The 21173-nt window shown below is 37.6% G+C and overlaps 2 protein-coding genes across 3 annotated transcripts in view; both read right to left on the minus strand.

The window, feature by feature from the left end:
• unc-13 overlaps window positions 1–21173 on the minus strand; it is a 441250-nt gene that overhangs the window by 337582 nt on the left and 82495 nt on the right. The gene's annotated exons all lie outside the window — the stretch shown is intronic.
• LOC109042669 (uncharacterized) lies at window positions 2597–12476 on the minus strand. Its single transcript, XM_072299045.1, has 6 exons — window positions 12446–12476; window positions 11707–12185; window positions 11084–11134; window positions 10494–10526; window positions 9758–9892; window positions 2597–8737 (listed from the first exon to the last, which is right to left on the minus strand). The coding sequence occupies exons 1-6, from the start codon at window positions 12474–12476 to the stop codon at window positions 8720–8722; spliced, it is 747 nt and encodes a 248-aa protein (XP_072155146.1). The 3' UTR covers window positions 2597–8719.

Consider the following 21173-nt stretch of genomic DNA (forward strand, 5'->3'; position numbering starts at 1 on the left):
GTCATTTTTGAGAAGAAATTGGAGTGTGGCACAATCTCGAGTTAGATAATTCACATTAAAGAGGTAAGCGAGGTTGGCTTCCGGGCACTTTACAAAAAATCGAAGAGGGCCATAATAATTTACTACGTAACATTTTTAAGATGTTTGTGGCTTAAAATTGTGGGATTGAATTGCAAATATACGCCATCGCGCTTAAAAAAAACTGGTTTACTCCCATTCTCCTATTCGGGTGCTGATGTATATTTTCCGTTGGGAACTCTGATGCCCATTTTTTTAAAAGATATCTGTCCTAAACAATTGGCCTACGCAAAGTAGGGTCCCTTTTCCCGTGAATATTGGTATTATTTGATAATTTTACAGTAAGAAGTTTCCTATGCGTGAAATTACAAATAAATGCAGACTTTTTATTCCATTCTCATTGAAGCAACAGCTCCCTGCCAGAAGAAGATTGGACAAATGGACGTATTTCTGTCAAACGGACCTAAGCGCCATAGGGTGAGGAAGGTAGAGGAAGGCATGGATTGGCGGCGGAACCGGGCGCCGGGATCATTCCGTCCTATGCTCTCAATGCTTTTCCATGGCGCTTAGTTCCGTTTGACAGAACGCGCTATCCGGCATTCTAAATTCCTCAACAGGAACTCAAATTGGCGCTTAGTTCCATTTGACAGAAATACGTCCATGAGGGTTGGGTATGAAAATCTAGTCATTTTTTTTGTCATTCTTTTGTCGAAGCGGGCCTGAAAGAGCGCGAAGCGCCCTCGGGGGTTGGGCCGCGTAGAGACCACGGGGCATAGCTTCCTGGTTTTCTATTCCGCTCCCAGAGGCTTACGCATGTTCTCAAGCTGTGCGATTGTTACACCTAACGCACCTTACGCGTCGACTATGGAATGGCTGAGAATCTACCTCCGTGATTGGTAAACTCATCACTGGTGAATGCACTAGAAAAAAAAAAACACATTGGATCTAGAGTCCAGACTCTTGAAAACATTGACAAGAAAAATGACTCTTGATTCAATCAGATCTAAGCTTAAATCAAAAGGAAATCCGCTCAAATTAAGAAGCTTGGTTCTTGATTTAAGCAAAAATCCGATTGAATCGAAGAGTATTTTTTCTTGTCGATGTTTTTAAAAGTCTGGTCTCCAGATCCAAAGTGTTTTTTTTTTTTTTTTTTTTCCAGTGTCCATAATCAGGAAAATGCAACAAAATTCGGCAACATGAAATGAATGCAGCGTATAAGAGTATTTTTCCCACTCTCCGTCGACAGCCTCACACTCCTCCTACTCGTCCAAAGTCGCGTCATCAAGATGGAAATCTCCCTCTCTTTCCGGTTCTGTGCAGCACTCTATCCTTCCACAGTTCGTCCCGCTAAAAGGCAAGTTCGTTTGAAGACAACCCAATCCAAAATATCGGATGTTTTGTTGAGAGCGTGTCATCACATTACGAATCTCGTTTGCTCATCGACAAAACACCAAACAAGTTTCCACACAATGGGTAAATTTTAAAGTGATAATTTCTTGACTACTAAATGGGCCTGTTGCATGCAAGAGATACAGCCGTGCGAATAGACTTTTTAGAGGTTAAATGACATGAAAATTACGATGGTCACATTAAAAAAGTCTGAAAGACACTCCTTACTGCGCAATTCGCGTTGTTAGGAGCGCGCTTTTTCAAATTTCCCGCGTCGGGGGGCAGTTTTCTTACGGAAACAATTAACGGCAATTCGCGGCTATTTCCGGTCAACTAAAACTGACAACATAACCTAAAAATCGGAGCTCATGATATCGTGAAATGAAATGTAGAAGGATTGCGTTGGATATTTAAAAGTTGATCGATTTGGTGACCGCATAAAGCGTATATGGACCACTATAAGAGATCACGTTGGGTTTGTGAACAAACTGAAGAAAAAAATAACAACAACAACGACTCGGCATCTTCCGGAAATCACCGAGCCCGCCGTTTGCTCGTTTCCGGTGATTAGAAAACTGCCCCCAGAGGCGGGAAATTTGAAAAAGCGCGTTCCTAACAACGCAAATTGCGCAGTAAGGAGTGTATTTCAGACTTTTTTAATGTGACCATCGTAATTTTCGTGTCATTTAACCTCTAAAAAGTCTATTCGCGCGGCTGTATCTCTTGCATGCAACAGGCCCATTGAATACCTGATAAACCGCGATATAATGGATTTCATTTTGCAATTAGGAACAACACTTTGTCGGTCATCCGTGAAAACACTTATGTGCATCGGGAAACTAATGCATACATTGTTTCTGACTGAGCTAGAAACTGTAGTTCTAAATTGCAAAATGTAGTCCAAATATAGCCAATAGCAGTGGCGTGTCGTGAATTTCGATTGATCTGTATTTTAATAAAATTATTGTTTAATTCTATATCATAATTAATGAAAAATATCGATAATTGCTGACTCACGGCTCATTACTAGCTGATGTGCTATTACCGTTATTGACGCTCCGATGATGAACTGAAAAAGAGTATTTTATGGCCTCCGAGCACATTTTTATTGAACTTTTAAATCAATTTAAAACTCTTTTAATTTTTCCTGGATGAGATATTCGTGCAATCTGTCTTGTCAATCAGAGTAAGTCAAGAGTGGCGGTAGCCACCCCCGGTCGAGGAAAATGACGTCCTACTAAAGTCCCGATAACAAACGGGTGGCCGACACTCTTAGTCACAGGCAACTCCCTTAACTTGAAAATTGATTCGATTGCCATTCGACTGCAGCCCAAACGACGGCACGGATTCCTACGATCTTGGTGTCTACGGACGCATCTCAATTAGGACTACAAAGTGGAAGAGTTTCAATAAGATCCATTGAGTTTTCAAAAAGTTATAAGCACTTAATGACCCAAAACAAGGAAAATTTTACTTTTTACTTTGCCGGGAAATTTGAATTTCAAGAATCCAGGGTACTGAGAAAGTCACTCAAACTCCGCGATAACGGTAAACCTTAGACCCATAAAAGTGGGTACCTAAAGAATCGTCATGTTACCGTGTCCACGGTTTTTACAGTTTTGTAACATTCCTAGTGTTCTTAAAGAGAAATTACGGAAAATACGACTAAACTGCCCGTCATGACCATCTTTAACAACAGATTTCTCGCTTACCCGGCCGCGGATTGTAATGGAGCCTATATAAAGGGCACTCCGTGAAGATGTGAAGATTTCATTTTGCCACATAAAAAAGCGCTTTATCTCACGGATAATCCAGCATCCGCTTACATCCTTCAAAATTTTAGCTATAATTTTTGAATTTAGAAAAAAACCAGTAATATAATGGTTCAACGCCATTGGTTCATTCTGTTCAGGTTCGTCCGAGTTTCGGGAACGAAATTCCTGTCGTCGTTATCAACCTCCATCTACTGTATTTATTTGTGAATAATGAACAGATGTAATTTAAAAGTTCAATTCATTTTAGATCCTAACTAATATTACACACTTATATTATTACGCCCACTTTTATCCCGATACACTACTTCATTGGTTTCTTAAAAATCTCAAGTGATTTCTGGTCGGTCGTTACCAACCTCTTTACTTTAACTAGTTGTGAATAGATTTACCTAATTTGGATAAGAGTTTAATTCTTTGTAGATGCTAACTACTATATTTACATACTCATATTATTACGTCTCACGTGTTCTACTGGAGCCCGATATTCTATTACCTTAGTTTCTCTTAAAATGTTCAAGTGGTATCTTTATTAAGTGAGGTTATGTCGTCTTGTTGATGTCAGTACCTGACCTAAGCGATAGATGTAATTCAGGTAAATTATGTTAACGAAATTACACCGAAATTGTGCCAAACTCTCCAAAGGATGCAGCATTTACATCACAGAATGTATTCTCACTACTAAAGTCTAAAAATTACTGGAATATGAGCCTCGGCCTTCACATGCGACTGTCACTGAACTTCGACCGAAATTTATTCGCTCTATATCTTGCCATCAACCTATGTGCTCTGGAGTGATTATGCTTCTCTGATGTGTATTTTATTGACATTAAGAACATATTTCCTTATTTATCTTGGAATCCTCCTATCTCTTCTACCGTTCTTGTTACGCAGGGCTTGCGTACCTTAGTATGTGAGGCACAATTTCATCCCTTTATGGAACAGTGCAATCATAGATCAACTTAATGTCACACAATCAAAGATCTTAGACTGTGAGCATTTGCTCAAATTGGTTTCTTCTGAGTCTCTTTGATTTTGCGTCAGGAGTTGTTAGAAACATCATTTTGCCCAACAATAGTAACAAGGTAACAAAAGTAACAGCTCATGCCTTCTGAAGTGATTGCGTTTTTTTTAAGTGCATGTTATTGGCATGAACGCCATGTTCTTTGCATGATTAGTCTTGGGAAACCCCTCCTCTTACCGTTTTGGGAACCTCAATTACTTGGACATCGGCAGCAGTTGTTTATCTGGAGGAGTAACGTTCAATTCTACCTACCACCTCTCTGTTTAGTGTAGTCATTTAATCAACTTATTGTCACAAAATCAGAGATCTTTGACTGTGGGTTTAAGCTCCCATTTAACTCTTTCAGAGACTCTGATTTTGCGTCTACAGTTGCTACAAGCATCGTTCATTGCTCCTGACATTATTTAGGATACAATTTTGTGAAAGGTATGTACACGTTCTATTTTCTTAGCTTGAAGATATAAGTAATTATGGGTGATAACGTCACCACTAAATATAAAATTAACTCGCAGTAGCAATAGAGCGGCTTGAAAGATAGTCACAGCCAAGCAGAGACTCTCACAGGTTGCCGAGTATGAAAATTCGAGTCGGTTTCAACAAAAACACCTACTACGTATTTCCCTGGCTTACTACACTTCACTTAATGATCCAAATCATCTTTTCGCTTCATTTTTGAGTTATGCCTGGTTCACATGCTGGCTGAATAAGGTGATCGCTCAGTCCTCCGATCCTGTTATCAACTATTGAGAGGTCTAATTTGGAGCCATCCATGATTCAATTTACAGTGTGAGAAATTGTCTGGGACAGCAGGAATTGAAGAGCACACTAACTAATAGTCGACGAGAAAGTTAATGAACTTGAAAATTAAAATGAACTTGGGGCTGCACGAAAAATCAACTTAAAAACCGACTTACAAAAGAATGCTGCATTCTCCTTTGCATTAAAAGGGAACAAAGTAATTGAACTTCATTCTCAATTAGTTTACCCCATTTTAGACACCTACTTGACAGCGATGCAAATTTTCTAAAGAAATAAAGGCCCTAATACTTAGGAGCAATGTTCGCCCCTGTAACAGGGCATATAAATTTTTCTAGTTCAAGCTGTTGCATTGTGTTGAACTAAGGGAAATAATAACATTAATAATCATGCCACTGAAACAGAAGGTAACATTGAATACATTAGGCAAATAGTATGAACTCTGGTAACAACTATTGCCAATCTCTAGGTTCCTAGCTATGGTAAAAATCCGCAAGTACGCTTATTCTGCAAGAAACCTCAGAGGTCTAACCATTTTTTAATTCACATGAAATACTTACTTCTTTATTGAGAAACGATGAGGTACCTGAACGAAACATAATTGAGAAACGATGAGGTACCTGAACGAAACATAATCTTGCCATCTGAAAATTGCCTTTCTCTGAAAACACCTTTGCAGGCGTATAGCAGAAAGAACATTTTCCACCATTTGGATCATCAGACTTAGGTACAGAAGCGATCTCAGGGATGAGAGTTGGTGGCTTAGCTTGCCTCCTTACTCCCGCACCTCCCTCAAACGTCTGAGCATTGGCTTGAAGGATAAGTAATTCTCCAAATTCTCATTGCTCCTGGATTTGAGAGAATGTTTCTTTTTCCCTTCTTCAAGGTAAAATTATAAATAAAAATAAAAGTTAACGCTTTCTACATCTTTCATCTTAAATATATGGTCTGACTAAATTAAGCCTTCATACTAATTTCTAGCTGATGTTTCAAGGGAATAAATATGGAAAATTAAATTTTGAAAAACGCCTATCTCTATTGAAACTTTAAAATAAGCAAATCATAGTCTTCCAATTTTCTGTAAGTAACTACTATATATACAATTGAAGAAGAAAAATGACAGTGATTTCCTAAGTGCAGAAAAGCCATCCACTATTTCAAGAGGAACTGTTGATTTAATTTCATTTAAAAAAATAAATAAAATTACTAAGTAAAAAAAGGTCAAGGATTTTTTTACGTTGCAAACTGAAATACACATTATGCAACTCTACCCATCCATGTACAAAATCCTCTTTAAAAGAGATCATAAGAAATATTACGTGAGATAATGTAATGAAACTACAAAATCCCCCAGAAAACTTTCAGATTTAAAGGAGTAAAGAGTCCGCCCAAAGTCTTAAACTTGTTGAACCAAATCTTTTTCTTATTGCGTGTATAAAAAAATGAAAAATGTTTAAGAGATGATATGATATCCTACGTGAGATGATGATGAAAAAGAAGAGGAAGAAAGAATATATAATTTGATATTAATTTATTTATTATGAAAAAATTAAAAACTAAGTGCTAACTAATTATAAACATGAAAATTAGCGATTAAAAACAAATAGTATACCTATTAACGGCTCTGAGAGGCCTTAAACACTTTTACAAGAGCAAATAAAAACATGAAAACATTATAGTTAGTGAGAAAAAATCGTAAAATTACAAGAATGAATTAAAATATTAAAAACTTAAATTTTCTTAGCAACAAAATCGAGCCATAATTGATGACTTGAATACAAAGAGAGAACTTCTCAGTCTTAGCTTTTCAGATTTTTCCCTTTAGTTTCACTCATTACTAGAAAAAAGTTGCTTACATGAACTGAATATTTTTCACAGTTTATCAGTGCATATCTTGAGTTTCATGATTTAGTAGTTTACTTACGATAAAAAAAGAGGGGGGAAAAAGGATTTTTGGTGGAGATTCTGAGATCTAACAGAAAAGTGCTCTCTTTAGATGCAAGTTCAAATTTACCAAAATTAAGTTGAACTTTAAATTCACCGATTTACTACATTTGTTTCAAAAACATTTAATTTTAGTCTTTAGGAGCAAAACTTCTATTTCACGTGTTAAAGTTGATTTCGAGGTTTTTCATTTGTATTGAACAGTTGTCAGTTCAGATTTAGTGTCATTGAATTTTGATGAAAAGTGATTTTTCTAAAATTTCATCAACGGTCAGTCTAATGAGTCTTACCTTTTGAAAACTACAACACAAGAGACTAACTCCGGAAGTCTTCGGACCTTGAAAATGCATACTCATTAAATGAAAGAGCAAAACCCTACATACCAATTTGAAACCTTAGGGGTTAATGCGTTAAGGTATGGATTCATATTTTGGAACCTCAATGGCAATTAAATAAGAAAAAAATGCAGGATAATGAGCGCAGCTGAACAACATGGATAAAAGAAGAGAAGAGATGAGATTATTCATTTGGTCAATTAGAGGGACATAACAAGAGACTAAGACAATGTTTTTGTAACGAAATGGAAAACCTAATATTGGATGAATAGAAAACAGATGGACTCAAATTTCATGAGGGTAATTTTCAGATGTACACTTTAAAAATGGCAACTTTTTGACAGTTTATCTACCAACATCTGAGAATTCCCACCTTGTTACCAGTGACATTGCTACATTCCCCTAGAAAGATCCACGAGTCAAATAATTAAAACTATTCAGCCTACCTATCATTCAATCACATATAAAAAGAAAGAATAGTACGGATAGATGAAATTTAGTTCTTGATTAATGGTCTATTTCCTGAAAAAGCTTTTTGTATGCTGAAACTTAGGCTAGAAAATCAAGAGGCTCTTCATTCCCTATCAAAAAATACTCAAAAGAAAATGGGCAAAAGGAAAAAAACAGGGTTGCCACAAAATGCAGAAAATGAAATGCCTGTCAGATTTTAGGTTATACTCCCGAACATTACATGATGTGCATCAAGATTAAAAATCACCACTTCCAAACCTGAACACACGAAATTTGTTGTTCGAAACATGAAACACATTCAAGAGAGCAAGTAAAGGCGATTTAACAAATTTTCCCTGACAGCTCGCAGTTTCTTACTGACTTAGTAAAATTCCCTGAAATTTCGTAGTTTCCCTGAAAGAGGTAATGATAATTCAGAAAAAAGCAAGACATTGAGCAAAAAACTAGAAACAATATTCAAAGAAGTCAGTTACTAAACTCGGCAAACACTTATGCCAATTACGGAACATTAAAATATTCTACAGGGAAAAGAAAATACTTTAATTTCTGGGGACTTTTGAGAGTATCCTTTTCACGGTAGAAGAAAGAATAACGTTGCTCAGAATAATACATTAAAAATAGTACGCTGGAAAGGTTGCCACATTGAAAATCGACATTAAGATCCCTGCATTCAGCCAACAGGGTGAAATGCATCCTAACACCAGGCTGCCTGGCAGTTATTTGTCCAAAAATGTTCGATTCTTTGAGAAGAACTAGGAAAACATTTTTATCTCGATGCTGCCAGTATGCAATGAAAAAAAGATGGTGGAAGAAAAAACCCACCTCCTTCACATTAGGGAAAAAAAAAGAAAAAGAAAGTTGAGGACCATAAATGGTTTACCCCTCCTTTAACTAATCGAAGCTGAGACTTTGAAATACCTCTTTTCTATAAAATAGAAGACATTGAACTCTCTAATGACTTCTAATGCCAGACGTCCTGGGTTGCAAACTAAATCAAGATTATTTATTATTCAGCGTCGGCGGCCGCCCTGAAACAAAGGATCAAGCAATGAGGAAAATTAATTTTTAGATAAAATATTTGTTACATAATGAGTATATAAATGAGAATATATAAATTTTCAAACCAATTTTAATGCAATGGTAATTGAATATTCATCATCTATCCAGTCACGATTTTGCTATGCAATTTGAGTATGTAATCAAGAGATTTCACTGAGAGAAACTCAACAATAATCTAGAGAAGTGAGCAGATAGCCACATCTATGCTATCCATTTCATGGCCTGTTCACAATGTAGACCAACTGTTCATCAATGTTGCATCTCACTATGTAGAATCTTACAATGTTGCGTCTCACTACACTATGTAAAATTTTAAAAACTAAGTAGCTATGTTTTCTTTACTTCAGAAGGGACACGCACTCTTTTTTTTTATACACATACACATAAATTGCCTGTGCATCCCTATTAAATGACTCCACAACTCATATGAAAAAGACATAGTATGGGAAGTAGGAGAAAGCAGATTCCCAAAAATATACATAATTAGAAAAATATCACACGACAAAAGAAAAAAATAAAGGGAAAAAAAAAAAAATTAAATAAGGCCACCAGAACAACAACTTTTGAAGCGTGCAAAGGAAGAAAATCCTCAAGAAAAAGTGATAATGAGGAAGAAAACGCAGGCAATGTAATAACTGTTAGGTAGCGAAGAAGCCACTCTTATATTATACAGCTCACTACAGTTGGAAATCCATAAAATGTAAGATATGAAGGAAGCCACCCTGGTATAAACACTGCGACACGGTGGAACTCCAGGGCCGGGAGAAAAAATCAAAATGTTAGAGGAATCTAATGAAAAAAAGTTGAATCAAACGACCAAACAACCAGTCAGGGAAGCGGGAAAAAAGAATGATCAATAAGTAAATCACCGAATGAAGCTGCAAAAAAGGAAATTATTTACAGCATTATCATCATTCCAAGCCTTAAATCCACTCCATTTATGATAAGGGTGATGCAAAGCCTGTTATCTTTACATCACTTGTTCTTACTTGCAATTGTGTCCCCTCCAATGATGAACTTGTAAAACAGACGTTGACCTTATAGAAAGGAGAGATCTGCTGTTGGCTTTTTGTTACCACCCAGGAGACTAAGAATGACATTGTTTCAGTTCCCACTGCCCAACTCTGTGCCATAAGTGTGAGTTGTAAAAATAAAAATTAAATAAAATTATTCAAAGTCCCCAGTGCGATGATACTGACTGGAAATTTGGAATGATATATCAGTCATCCTGCTGGTGTTGCTATGGAAAGCTGGAATAAATCAAATTCTTTTGTTGTATTAATTTGTTGCAATTGTTACCACCCAGGTAACTGAAAATCAAGACTTAAATATTGTACTGTTAAAATCACAAATTGGAAGGCCAAAGAAAGGAATCCTGATGTTTTGATCTTTTAATAAGACAATAAGAGAAGACATAATTTGTTGCTCTTCAAAAATAAAAAAAATTGTCACCATCGGCATCTCCTGGCTCTCTATTTTGCTCACTGCAGTATTTTTCCTATATGACCTTTCTGTCAAAAAATTACTTTTATTTACTTTCTTTCAAAATCATGTCATGATGCTGAATTGCATTTGGGAAAAATTGCTTTTTTAGATGAGTATATTACATACACTCCATACAAAGAGGGCCTCATAGAGACACGCTTCAACAGATTCTTTACCTATCTTTATAAGAGGCAAATCAGTCAGGATAACATAATAAATAAAATAATAACGTCAACTTACCCTTTTCTTTTTTAGGGGGGGAAACTCTTTATCCTGAAAGCAAGAAAAAAAAAATAAATGTAACATATTGTCCTATTCCGTTGAATAAAGCTGCTCCTCCAGTCAAGTGTTAAAAACAAACAGATCAAAGAATAACTAATTACCGAAAGAAAATTTCCGATTATTTTAACTTTTATATTTCTTCATGGCATAAAAGAGCTTTTTTTACTTCTCAAATATCATGACTAGAAAACGAATAAATCGATTTTTGAAGAAGAACACACCAACAAAAATAACATAAAACCTTTTTTTTTTTTTAACTCAGTCAGCTTCGAAACAATAAATACCCAGTTTTTCACTTTCTTAAAAAATCTGCTACAAAACTGCTTCGATTTTTCAAACAGTTCCTTGTAATTTTATTTAGTTATACAACCCCAGTGTTACTTTTTCATAAATATAGTTGCTTCACTTTTTCACTTAGAACTCTTGCCATGATTTTTTTGTCTTTATACTCGTAGTATTGCAGGAAAGCTTTGAATAGTTCATTCTGAAAATTAATTAAGAAAAAAACACAAAAATAGTTGCTTCACTTTTTCACTCAAAATTCTTACCAAGATTTCTTTATCTTTGTAAAATTTCATGAACTCTTCGAATAGCTCCTTCTGAAAATTAAGAAAAAAACACAAAAATTAAAAAAGTATTAATATGTTACTGTATCATAATTAGTTGGCAGAGCATTGCCTATGGATTTGGATGTTTTCTGAGAAATTCTAAATCAATCTCTCGTGACACAGATTGAAAGAAGGAAAAAACCCACCCATGGCTTCAAATCCCTGCAATTCTGTAAGTTAGGCTTAGGCCTTTCTTCAAAGCCTTTATTGGACATTCCTTGATTGTGTACAGGCTGATCCAAGTCTCTTGCATTACTCCTCTCTATCATTTAAACAAATTGAGATGGAGACTTGAAATTTTCGGAGTGCTTATAGATTGAATGAAACTTCTTTTTGCAACCCCTCAAAAATTTGGGCGAATCTTGTCAAAAACACGAGTGGGTGGTTGCCTTTTGATGAAAAAAATTCCAGTTCATGATATTCTTTCTAGTTTCTCCCTCTAATATTTCAGTGATCCCACAAGTGCACAAGCCATCCATACATTCATTATGATCCCACCACTCTAAAAAAAAAAAAAAAAAAAAAAAAAAAAAAATAAATCATTATGAATCAATCGCCCATACTTGCTTGTCATTGGATGCATCAGCTGTAGCTGGTGCCGTAGCCTTGGTTGGTGCCTGAGGAGCTACTGGTGCCTGTGGAGCTACTGGTGCCTGAGGAGCTACTGGTGCCTGAGGAGCTACTGGTTCCTGAGCAGCTACTGGTGCCCGAGGAGCTACTGGTTCCTGAGGAAGTACTGGTGCCTGTGGAGCTACTGGTACCTGAGGAGCTACTAGTTCCTGAGGAGCTACTGGTGCCTGAGGAGCTACTGGTGCCCGAGGAGCTACTGGTTCCTGAGGAACTACTGGTGCCTGTGGAGCTACTGGTACCTGAGGAGCTCCTGGTGCCAGTGATGTGCTTGGGGCATATAGGGGCCCTGTTGGGAAGGGATACCCATAGGCATACTGTCTAGGGTAACCCGCGTATACCGGACTGCGAAACTCCAAAGGGGCTGGGTATCCCCAGTTGGCGGGACCAGGGTGCCAGTTTGGTGCCAGATTTCCTGTGGTTCAGTTGGTGGTGGAGGCGGCGGTGCATTTTTAAGTCTCATCTCATTTTCTATTAACTTGATGACAAATTGGTCATCACTATCATCATTAACTGAAAAGAAAGAAGAAAAAAAATGAATGCTACAGAAGCAAAAACAAAAAAAAAACCAAAAAAAAAAAAATTTAATAAATTTGCACTGAAAAGAACCACGTTGCGAAAAAAACAAACCCTATTCTCATAGTTTCTTTTACCATAAGTACGACCAAACAGTACTTCCTTGTTGCAAAATGATGTCATAGTGCATTTTAGAGATCATTCCTATTGTCCACTCATTACTAGGCTGGCTGTAAGAATAAAAAAACTGTTTTGTGGATTTGATGCCGAATTACTTCACTCACAATTAAACTGTCACAGAGGATCGACTCTTTTCAGTTCGCCATTGAAAGTGAATCCAAGAACCAAGATGGCGAACTTCTATCTCACTTTATCCATCTAATCTACAAATCATCAAGAGCTACAAACACTAATTTGACTTCAACACTGCCTGTCGACAAGTTAAGAAATTGTAGATTTTTCTCCCTGAAAGGTCTCATTTGAACACATCAGAAACCTCCAAATTTAATTCTTTTACATAAGATATTCACGTTTGTATCATGCGGCCTTGGAGGGAATCAATTCAAATCTTCCGCTTCTATGAGAAGCCATGATGAATGATCGTTGGTGTATACCAAACAAACTAATCTGCCACTGAAAACAAACTTCCTTGTTAGGCAAGAAACTGACGTCTGATTTCATAAATGCATATTACTTGCCTCCTCTCAAACTCTCAAATGAGTTCCTCCTCAACTTTTTAGAGCAAAATCATCTACTGTGAAATATAATGATGAATTCAGTTCAATATATGTACTGGTAAAATTGCATGAATTTCAGATCATAATATTTTTACAAAACTAAATTTTTTTCAGTTTTTCAGTCAATAGGTTATGATAGGACACTACGTACAGTTTTATTATTTTGTATCAAACAAACATTAATCAAAGAATATTACGCTTAAACAACTTACACAACATTGCCGAAATAGTCATCGCCGCTATGCGCTTGATTTTTCTTTCCTCCAGCTTTCTCTTAATTCTTGCCACTTTTAGGGCGTGCTTAGCTCCTTTTGATCCCTAGAGAAAAAACATAAGTGTTTAAGAATTAGAGCTTCAAAGACAAATACATCAAGTGTTCTAAGCCCAGACACAGCATCCAGCGATGAATTCAATGAAGGGAGCTGTATGCATCTAACAATATTCTCTCCCCTTTCTGCGCTTACTGCAGTATACTCAATACTCAGCAGTGGCAATTTTTAGAAGTTGACATTGCTGCATTTCACCCCCTCAAAAATAATACTTAGAAAAATTGATAATGCTTGACGAGGCAGCCAGCTAACACTCATAACTCATTGTTTAAGTAGGATTTTACGAAGAAATCTTCAGTCTTATACTACCAACATACAAGAATTACCACTGCTGCTCAATAACCTGATCACATCTTGAACTGTGAAAAGTCATCTCCAATTCAAGGCATTCTTTATTAAACTTAACTACATCATCAAAATTAGAGTCTACATCAAATAAATTTGTCCACCTTCAGCATGAGAAATAAGATTGCCATCTTTATTCTGCCACTTGCTTTCAATGTTTAGCCAATTTCTTTCTTCATGGTGAGAAAACAACAGAAACTAGGATTGAACCATGACGTCGCCACCAAGTCAGACTTCTCCGTCAAAACAATTTCGAAGAGACATGCTATTTAAGATATTGTTGCAGGATTGCTAGAGGTGTCGTCAGCTAAGTTTACGGTTGTTTACTTTCGGTTTGCAGGCAATTTGCAGACGCCAATGACGAATTTGGGCCTCTGAACAAAGCGGCGTTCGTTACTATCCACTTTGAAAACATCCGTCTCATGATTGTATCGCTAAAAAAACTACTTATCAGATATGATTTGCGACTTTTATGTGGTTATGATATCTGTGTGTTTAAAAATTTAAGTGTTACAAGGTTTGAAGGTATTAAAAAACTTATCTACGCTTGTGTTCTTGCTTCCGAGAGAGTCGGATGTTTTCATGTGGATAGTAGTGACGCGAAAACGCCTGCAAACGGAAAGTAAACAACCGTAAACTTAGCTGATGACACCGCTAACACCTCTTTGAACATTTCATTTCACATTTCTTTTCTTCTTTCATCAATGAAAATGTTCCGGCAAGCAAACCCTGGAAATGACTGCTGCAGCCTGATTGTTGAAATTTTTTGTTTGTCGGAGCGACATAGATGACATAGGTTAAAAGGCGGAGCATGATTGGTTGGCTATGTCTTATCACTGCTTTGTCAGGTGGAATGGACGACATACTGTCGGAAACTTAGGAGATGTCGTTAGCTTGTCGTGAGTTCAACCCGACAAAGCAGCGATAAGACATAGCCGACCAATCAGGCTCTGCCTTTTAACCTATGTCATCTATGTCGTCCCAACAAATAAACGATACTTCCTCTCTACCCTATGGGAGCGAGAAAGTAAAAATTTCAACAATCAGGCTGCAGTTCATTGCAAGACACCTTAGCAGGGATGCAGCAGGTCACTGATTGAGGGAAAATTAATGAAGTTGGATATTACATTATATGTTGATATATTAATCATATACTTACTTCGGGTACTAGGCGGTTGAACAGCGGCTTGTGGTGGTCCTTATCACTCATTTTAAATGGTTCTGGATTCTCGTTTGGGTTGATATTTTTCGGTGTACGAACGAAGATCGAAGTTGAAGATACGTATGAACATGAACAAACAATGAACAGAAGCCAGCCGCCGAGCCGCGCAAATTCTTAGAACAACTTTAAGTACCAACACAACTTCTTGCGACGAACAAAAATCACTAACCGAAATACGTAGAAACTCAAGGGGCTCCCCTCCTCCTGATCATTCATCCGGCGTGTTTCTTTGCAAAATCATTACTTACTTCTACAGCAGTTCTGTGAGCTTTCTCATTATCTAGAGCTTTGGATAAAAAAATATCCACATCTTTCAGTGAAAATTCAAAGGTGGTTGCTACCTCGTAACTGACGTAGTTATGACTCTGTAGTCCTCAACCAATGAACACTTAAGTCATTTTAACTAGAGTAGCGCCTTGTGGAATCCACTTCTGATTGGCTCCTGATTTTACGTTTCCTCAGTTGAACCGTGGAACTGAGGCATTGACGTATAATACAATCTAGACCGCGCATTAGGAAATTTCAGCGAGACGATAGGCAACCCAGCAACACTCAGCAAGTGTACCGACGAGACAATGGTGGAATTCGTGGAAATGCCAGTCTTGCCAGTGCCGTTGCCTGATACGGGTACACTTAGCTCGTATATCCGGCGGTATCAACTAGGCTGAAGGCGCGTCTTTGCCCTGATTTACCCTCCTAGCTGTCTTACCTTCCCCGCCTAAAGTCGGGCCCAATGCGCGGTCTAGATTGTATTATACGTCAATGAACTGAGGGCGCGACAAGAAACAAACGGAATGAGAGAACACAGAAACCGGTAATCCGGGAATGAACGCAGGAACTTCAGGAAGTAAACATCGCATAGAGAAAAGGTGTTCGCATCTTGAGGATTGTGTACCCTGTGACGTAAGTCGGCACAACCTGGTCAGCAAAATCCGGAATTCGAAGTGTGAAAAACGGATCATAACGTCCGATTTTTTTGCTTAAATCAACTCATGATATAATTTCAAACACTTTATGTAGGATGCATTTTTACCATAAACTACACCATTTCCAATAAAATCGATGATAAAAGTTGCCGCGCCGACCTACGTCATCAAAAAATTCCAAGATGCCCGAAATGCAGACACCCCCTTTTTTCTCTATGATTAATTAAACATAAGCAAAGAAAAAAGTCTGGAAAGTAGCTGCAATACGAGAACTTGTTACTTTTGCTAGACATCTTTCAATGAAGCTCCTTTTTTACAAGGTCTCATGGCAAAGGTTACAAGAAAAAACATTGTACCACTAATAAAAAAAAACGGACAAAGGAAATCATCTGAATAGGTAAATCACTTTGTCTAAAATTGATTGGCGAGGACAGGAGCGACTATAAGGGGAGATGAGGAGGTCGCTTTAAGAAATTCAATAAATTCAGGTGAAAAATGGTCTATTTCACCGAATACTTCAGTTTTGCTGGCTCCTCGTATAGCCAGAGCTTTATCCACCCAAAAAAGACCTGATATAAACTACAAAAACCCTCAAAAACATTTTCGGGCAAAAAATCCGGTCGAGGAAATTGACGTGTCACTTCCTTTTAATTAAGTAAAGGATAGGCAAAAACCTTTGATGAATTCCCAAAGTCCACTAAGCCTAATCTATCAAAAATCTTCAGAAACTTATTCGAAAGGAAAAAAATAAAATGAAAAATTAATCCCTTGCCAAAAACAAACAAAAAACCGATTTTGAGATAAATCCCTCGAATGAACTTGAAATCTCAAAATCGGTCGAGGATGTCAACTGAAATTTTTCCCCCTTCAATTATGAATTCCGCAACAAGCGTGACTCGCTTGTACCTTTTCATACACGAGCCGCACGAATTCATCTCTTCTTCTCTCCTCTCCTTCCGTCCATGGACAGAGGTCCAAAATTTTTCGGATTTACTGACGCGACCGGCTGCGGCTTGATGCGTAAACATGGGTGGATTACTAAGATGACACAAAAGTCAGAGAGGAACACGTACAACCTGTCGACTTAAGAGGGACTCATTCCGTGAGGGGACTCAACTCCTCTCCACCATAACTATTCCACTATTAATTATGCGATTCAGAAATCCCCTCCCTTGCCCGGACCCAACGTGTCCGTTGAAATGTCATCCAATGGTACAGATGTATCCTAGAGCTATTGATGCTGATTGAGAATAAGAAAATAAAGAAAATTATTACTTACAACCTACCTACCATCCAAATCGTATGGTAAGCTCCCTTAAAAAAAATCCAAGTTTCAGATGAATCATGTTTCGAAAAAGTCTAACATGTAATTGTGGAAAAATGGGTCGACTGGTGAAACTGCAACCGACTTGAAGCCGACATCAGGGATAAAAAGGCACCGATTCACTGAGAGCATCGAGCCGCAGCCGGTCGCGTCAGTAAATCCGAAAAATTTTGGACCTCTGTCCATGGACGGAAGGAGAGGAGAGAAGAAGAGATGAATTCGTGCGGCTCGTGTATGAAAAGGTACAAGCGAGTCACGCTTGTTGCGGAATTCATAATTGAAGGGGGAAAAATTTCAGTTGACATCCTCGACCGATTTTGAGATTTCAAGTTCATTCGAGGGATTTATCTCAAAATCGGTTTTTTGTTTGTTTTTGGCAAGGGATTAATTTTTCATTTTATTTTTTTCCTTTCGAATAAGTTTCTGAAGATTTTTGATAGATTAGGCTTAGTGGACTTTGGGAATTCATCAAAGGTTTTTGCCTATCCTTTACTTAATTAAAAGGAAGTGACACGTCAATTTCCTCGACCGGATTTTTTGCCCGAAAATGTTTTTGAGGGTTTTTGTAGTTTTATGGGTAACAGAAATGCATTTACTGTCTCCAGTAGACTTATGTCATTTCACCACTGCTGGGAGTCATTCATTCTGGCTTGTAGCCGTATGCCCAAATCTTTCTTCAACTACGAAATTTAAATGTGAGTGAATGACCCATTTTTACTACATTTTATATGTAGAGTCTATGTAAATAGAAACTTCATTCCGTGGTGTTTTACTGGGTAATTATTACAATTTACAAACTTGTAAAGTGCTACTACCATAAAGTTGTTAAAACATTCCACACACACAACAAAAATCATTGGTTCTCCAAATTCACAATAATTGATAAGAAAAGTAGGATAATTTGACGGCTACAAATAGGATTATCTAACAACATCTCACGTTGTCAGATTTATTTTCATGTTTAATTCTTCAACCGAAAAATAAACAACACGATTACATCAAAATTCCTATGAATTTTCCATGACAAGTAAAAAGTTCAACTCACATTTACTATGCGATACATGAGAATAGAACATGAGAGGAAATTAGGTAACATGAAATGTAGGTAGGCTTTTTTCGCTCAATGACACCTAAATAATCAAAGATTAAATCAGTTAGATTTTCTACAGATTTGGTTTGGCCATTTTTCCCCTCCCTAAAGGAAAGTTCGAAAATCCTGTTTTCACCCTTAATTTTATTTTTGACAATAATGTTTTCTTCAATAAAATATTTACTGCCGCTTTTTCGTTGGCATGGTCACGAGAAAAAAGTGAACAGATTGATTTCATCCGTACGGTCAAAACGGTGCATAGGAGGGCATATTATTCGTCTTAGAAATAATAATGAACGAAACAAAAAATAAATGAATAAACCCTGAAGTTTTACGCTGAAGGAACGCGAAGGAGCGGAATAGAGATTGCGGATTTTCATCGGGAACGCCACATCCCTTTGTCTTTGCGAAAGACACGACAAAGTCTAAAATAAATGACGTTGTACAAAAAGAGGATTTTGAGAATACGAAACTTCACTGACGCGATAAAAGAGGCGCTCAAGATGAGCGAAGGAGTCTAGCGAAGGAAGGAATATTACGAATAATTTCATCGTTGCCAACTGCGCGGTGAAAGTCAGCGGTTGGAAAGATCAAGGGGTAAATACTTCTGCTGAGAATTTCTGGACGCCTCTCCTGCAGCACAAACTTTATTTAAAAAAACTTGAGAATCCTAATTCAAAGATATTAAGATCTCAGAGCGGTGAAAGAGGAAATTTCTGAGTTACAGACCAAATTTCCTGGCAAATTTTTTGATTTTCCTGAATGTTTTGCTCCGATCAAATCTCTAGTAGACTTCTCACAAAATCGTCAAAAGTATAGTGATCTGCGGGTGTGAAGTTTGCCCGATAAAAAAGCGAACCCGGGGGTTTTCAGGGGCATCAGAGATAGCAATTTTTAACGTTGATCTGCTGATTTCGGTTGAGACGGTATGGGAGATTATGGACGCCAACAGACAATCTTTCATGAAATAATGACGAAATAACTAATGTAGTAGGGTCATAAACATATAGGAGATGACGAATTGCCAAAAAATGTGGTATGGGTGTCTCCAAGGAGAGGCAGTGGCAACGGCGATTCCAGCGAGATGACATCTTTGTTAATACTCCACTTAAATCCATTGAATATATCGATTCTAGGTGAGACAGGCTGCCTCACCTAGAATCGATTATTCGACATACATTTAAAAGTAAAAAACAGTGTTGCCAACTTGCAAGCACCGCCTCTGAGGAGAAGACGCAGAGGGCGCCAAAAGGGTGGATAGGGAATGGATGGTATTCAATCCGAAAGTTGTAAATCCAATATTGCAGTCAAGGGGCGTGGCTCATCATGCACATATGAATCCGTAATACTCATTATCCAGTTTCTATTGGTTCTATACGCCTCATTATAGTTTTACCTGTTTTCTACGGGCGGATAATTTACAACGCTGTAGTTAAAAGTATTTTAACTTAGGGATGTGAGGTTTATCAGCTGAAGAAACGGACATTGGGTATCCTTAGAGCAACGGAGATGGATTTCTGGAGGAGGTCGGCAGGAATTTCTAGGAGAGATCGGGTCCGTAATGATAAAGTGCGTTAGATCATGGGAGTCGAAAATGACATCGTATGACGTCATGACCAAAACAGCTTATCTGGTATGCAGCCGTGTTAAGGAAAAACGCCGTATGAACATTCGAGAGTTGCCAAATTTCCTTTGATAAAGCATGTAGTTTTGACGACATTCACGCATACTTCTCTGCGAAATTTTTAGATGATTCAAATTAAATTGCATTCCAAATTTTCTAAAAATTTTGAGAGAAAATATTCACAATGGACCACTAGACTAGGTACGAATTTCAGCATTCTGATACATGTTTCTGAACCAAAATTTCACGTAAAATGCGATGCGCATAGCAAAAGTTACCGAAATCAACTCCTTACGAAGATATTTAATGATTCATGATGCGTGAATTCAAACCGCCCGCTCATGAAAACTCAATGCTCTACGCGATTCACATCGCGCGCTAAACGTTCATCATGATAGTCTCTGCGATATAAAAATCTGGAAACCTCAATTTTGACGGTTTGGCTCAGCTATAGCAAATTTCTTGTGGTTTAAACAACATATGATGGGAAATGAACATTGCTCGATGGAGAAGCTTGCTGAAACCGTTGTAGCGCGCGATTTGACTCGAGTAGAGCTTTGAGTTTCTTGCGAGGGGGCAGTTCAAATTCCTCGTAACCAATGCGAAATAAAAACGTTGAAATCCTCGTTAGGAGTTAGTTTCAGTAATATTCGTTGCGCTAATCGTGTCCTACGTGAAATTCTGGTTAAGAAACATGTATCAGATTGCTTAAATTCGTACCTTGTCTAGTGGTCCATTTTCGCGGTAAATTCATTTTTTATCGAAGGAAACTCGGCAACGTCTGAGGGTTCATACGGCGTTCTTCCTTAGAACGGCAGTATGGTCATGTTAACCCCTGGTAGCACAGGTCAGATTGAAGATGTTTTTAAAATGTGTCATTGATCCGAAAAAATTTCTTTAAAACATTTCAATGAAACATCTTGAAAACATATCATGTGTCCAGACGGTTTTGAAAAGGTTTCTAAAACAACTCTATGTCACCCCTACATTTTGTTTCACAGATACGTCCGATAGATGTTTCTCATACCTTTACAACACATCTCAGTGAGGTACCTATCGGCACCACAAATTCGTCGCAGAGATATATCTGACACATTCTTGAAACATTTCGGTGAGAGGCATGACATTCCTTTGTATCGTCGAAACGCTTCAAAAATGTTTTCAAAACCTTTCAGTGGTTTGTTGAAACATCTTGAAAACATATCATGTGTCCCGACGGTTTTGAGAAGGTTTCTAAAACAACTCTATGTCACCCCTAAATTTCGTTTCACAGATACGTCCGATAGATGT

Source organism: Bemisia tabaci, chromosome 4 (assembly GCF_918797505.1).
Source record: "Bemisia tabaci chromosome 4, PGI_BMITA_v3".
Classification (NCBI taxonomy): Eukaryota; Metazoa; Arthropoda; class Insecta; order Hemiptera; family Aleyrodidae; genus Bemisia; species Bemisia tabaci.

Bases quoted from the DNA above. Each gene is read 5' to 3' on its own strand.
- LOC109042669 (XM_072299045.1), bottom strand. From the start codon at position 12,476: ATGCACTATGACATCATTTTGCAACAAGGAA. The intron at 12,186-12,445 runs GTACTGTTTGGT...ACTGAACCACAG, and splicing joins CATCATTTTGCAACAAGGAA to GAAATCTGGCACCAAACTGG. The intron at 10,527-11,083 runs GTAAGAATTTTG...TCTTGCTTTCAG, and splicing joins ACAAAGATAAAGAAATCTTG to GATAAAGAGTTTCCCCCCCT.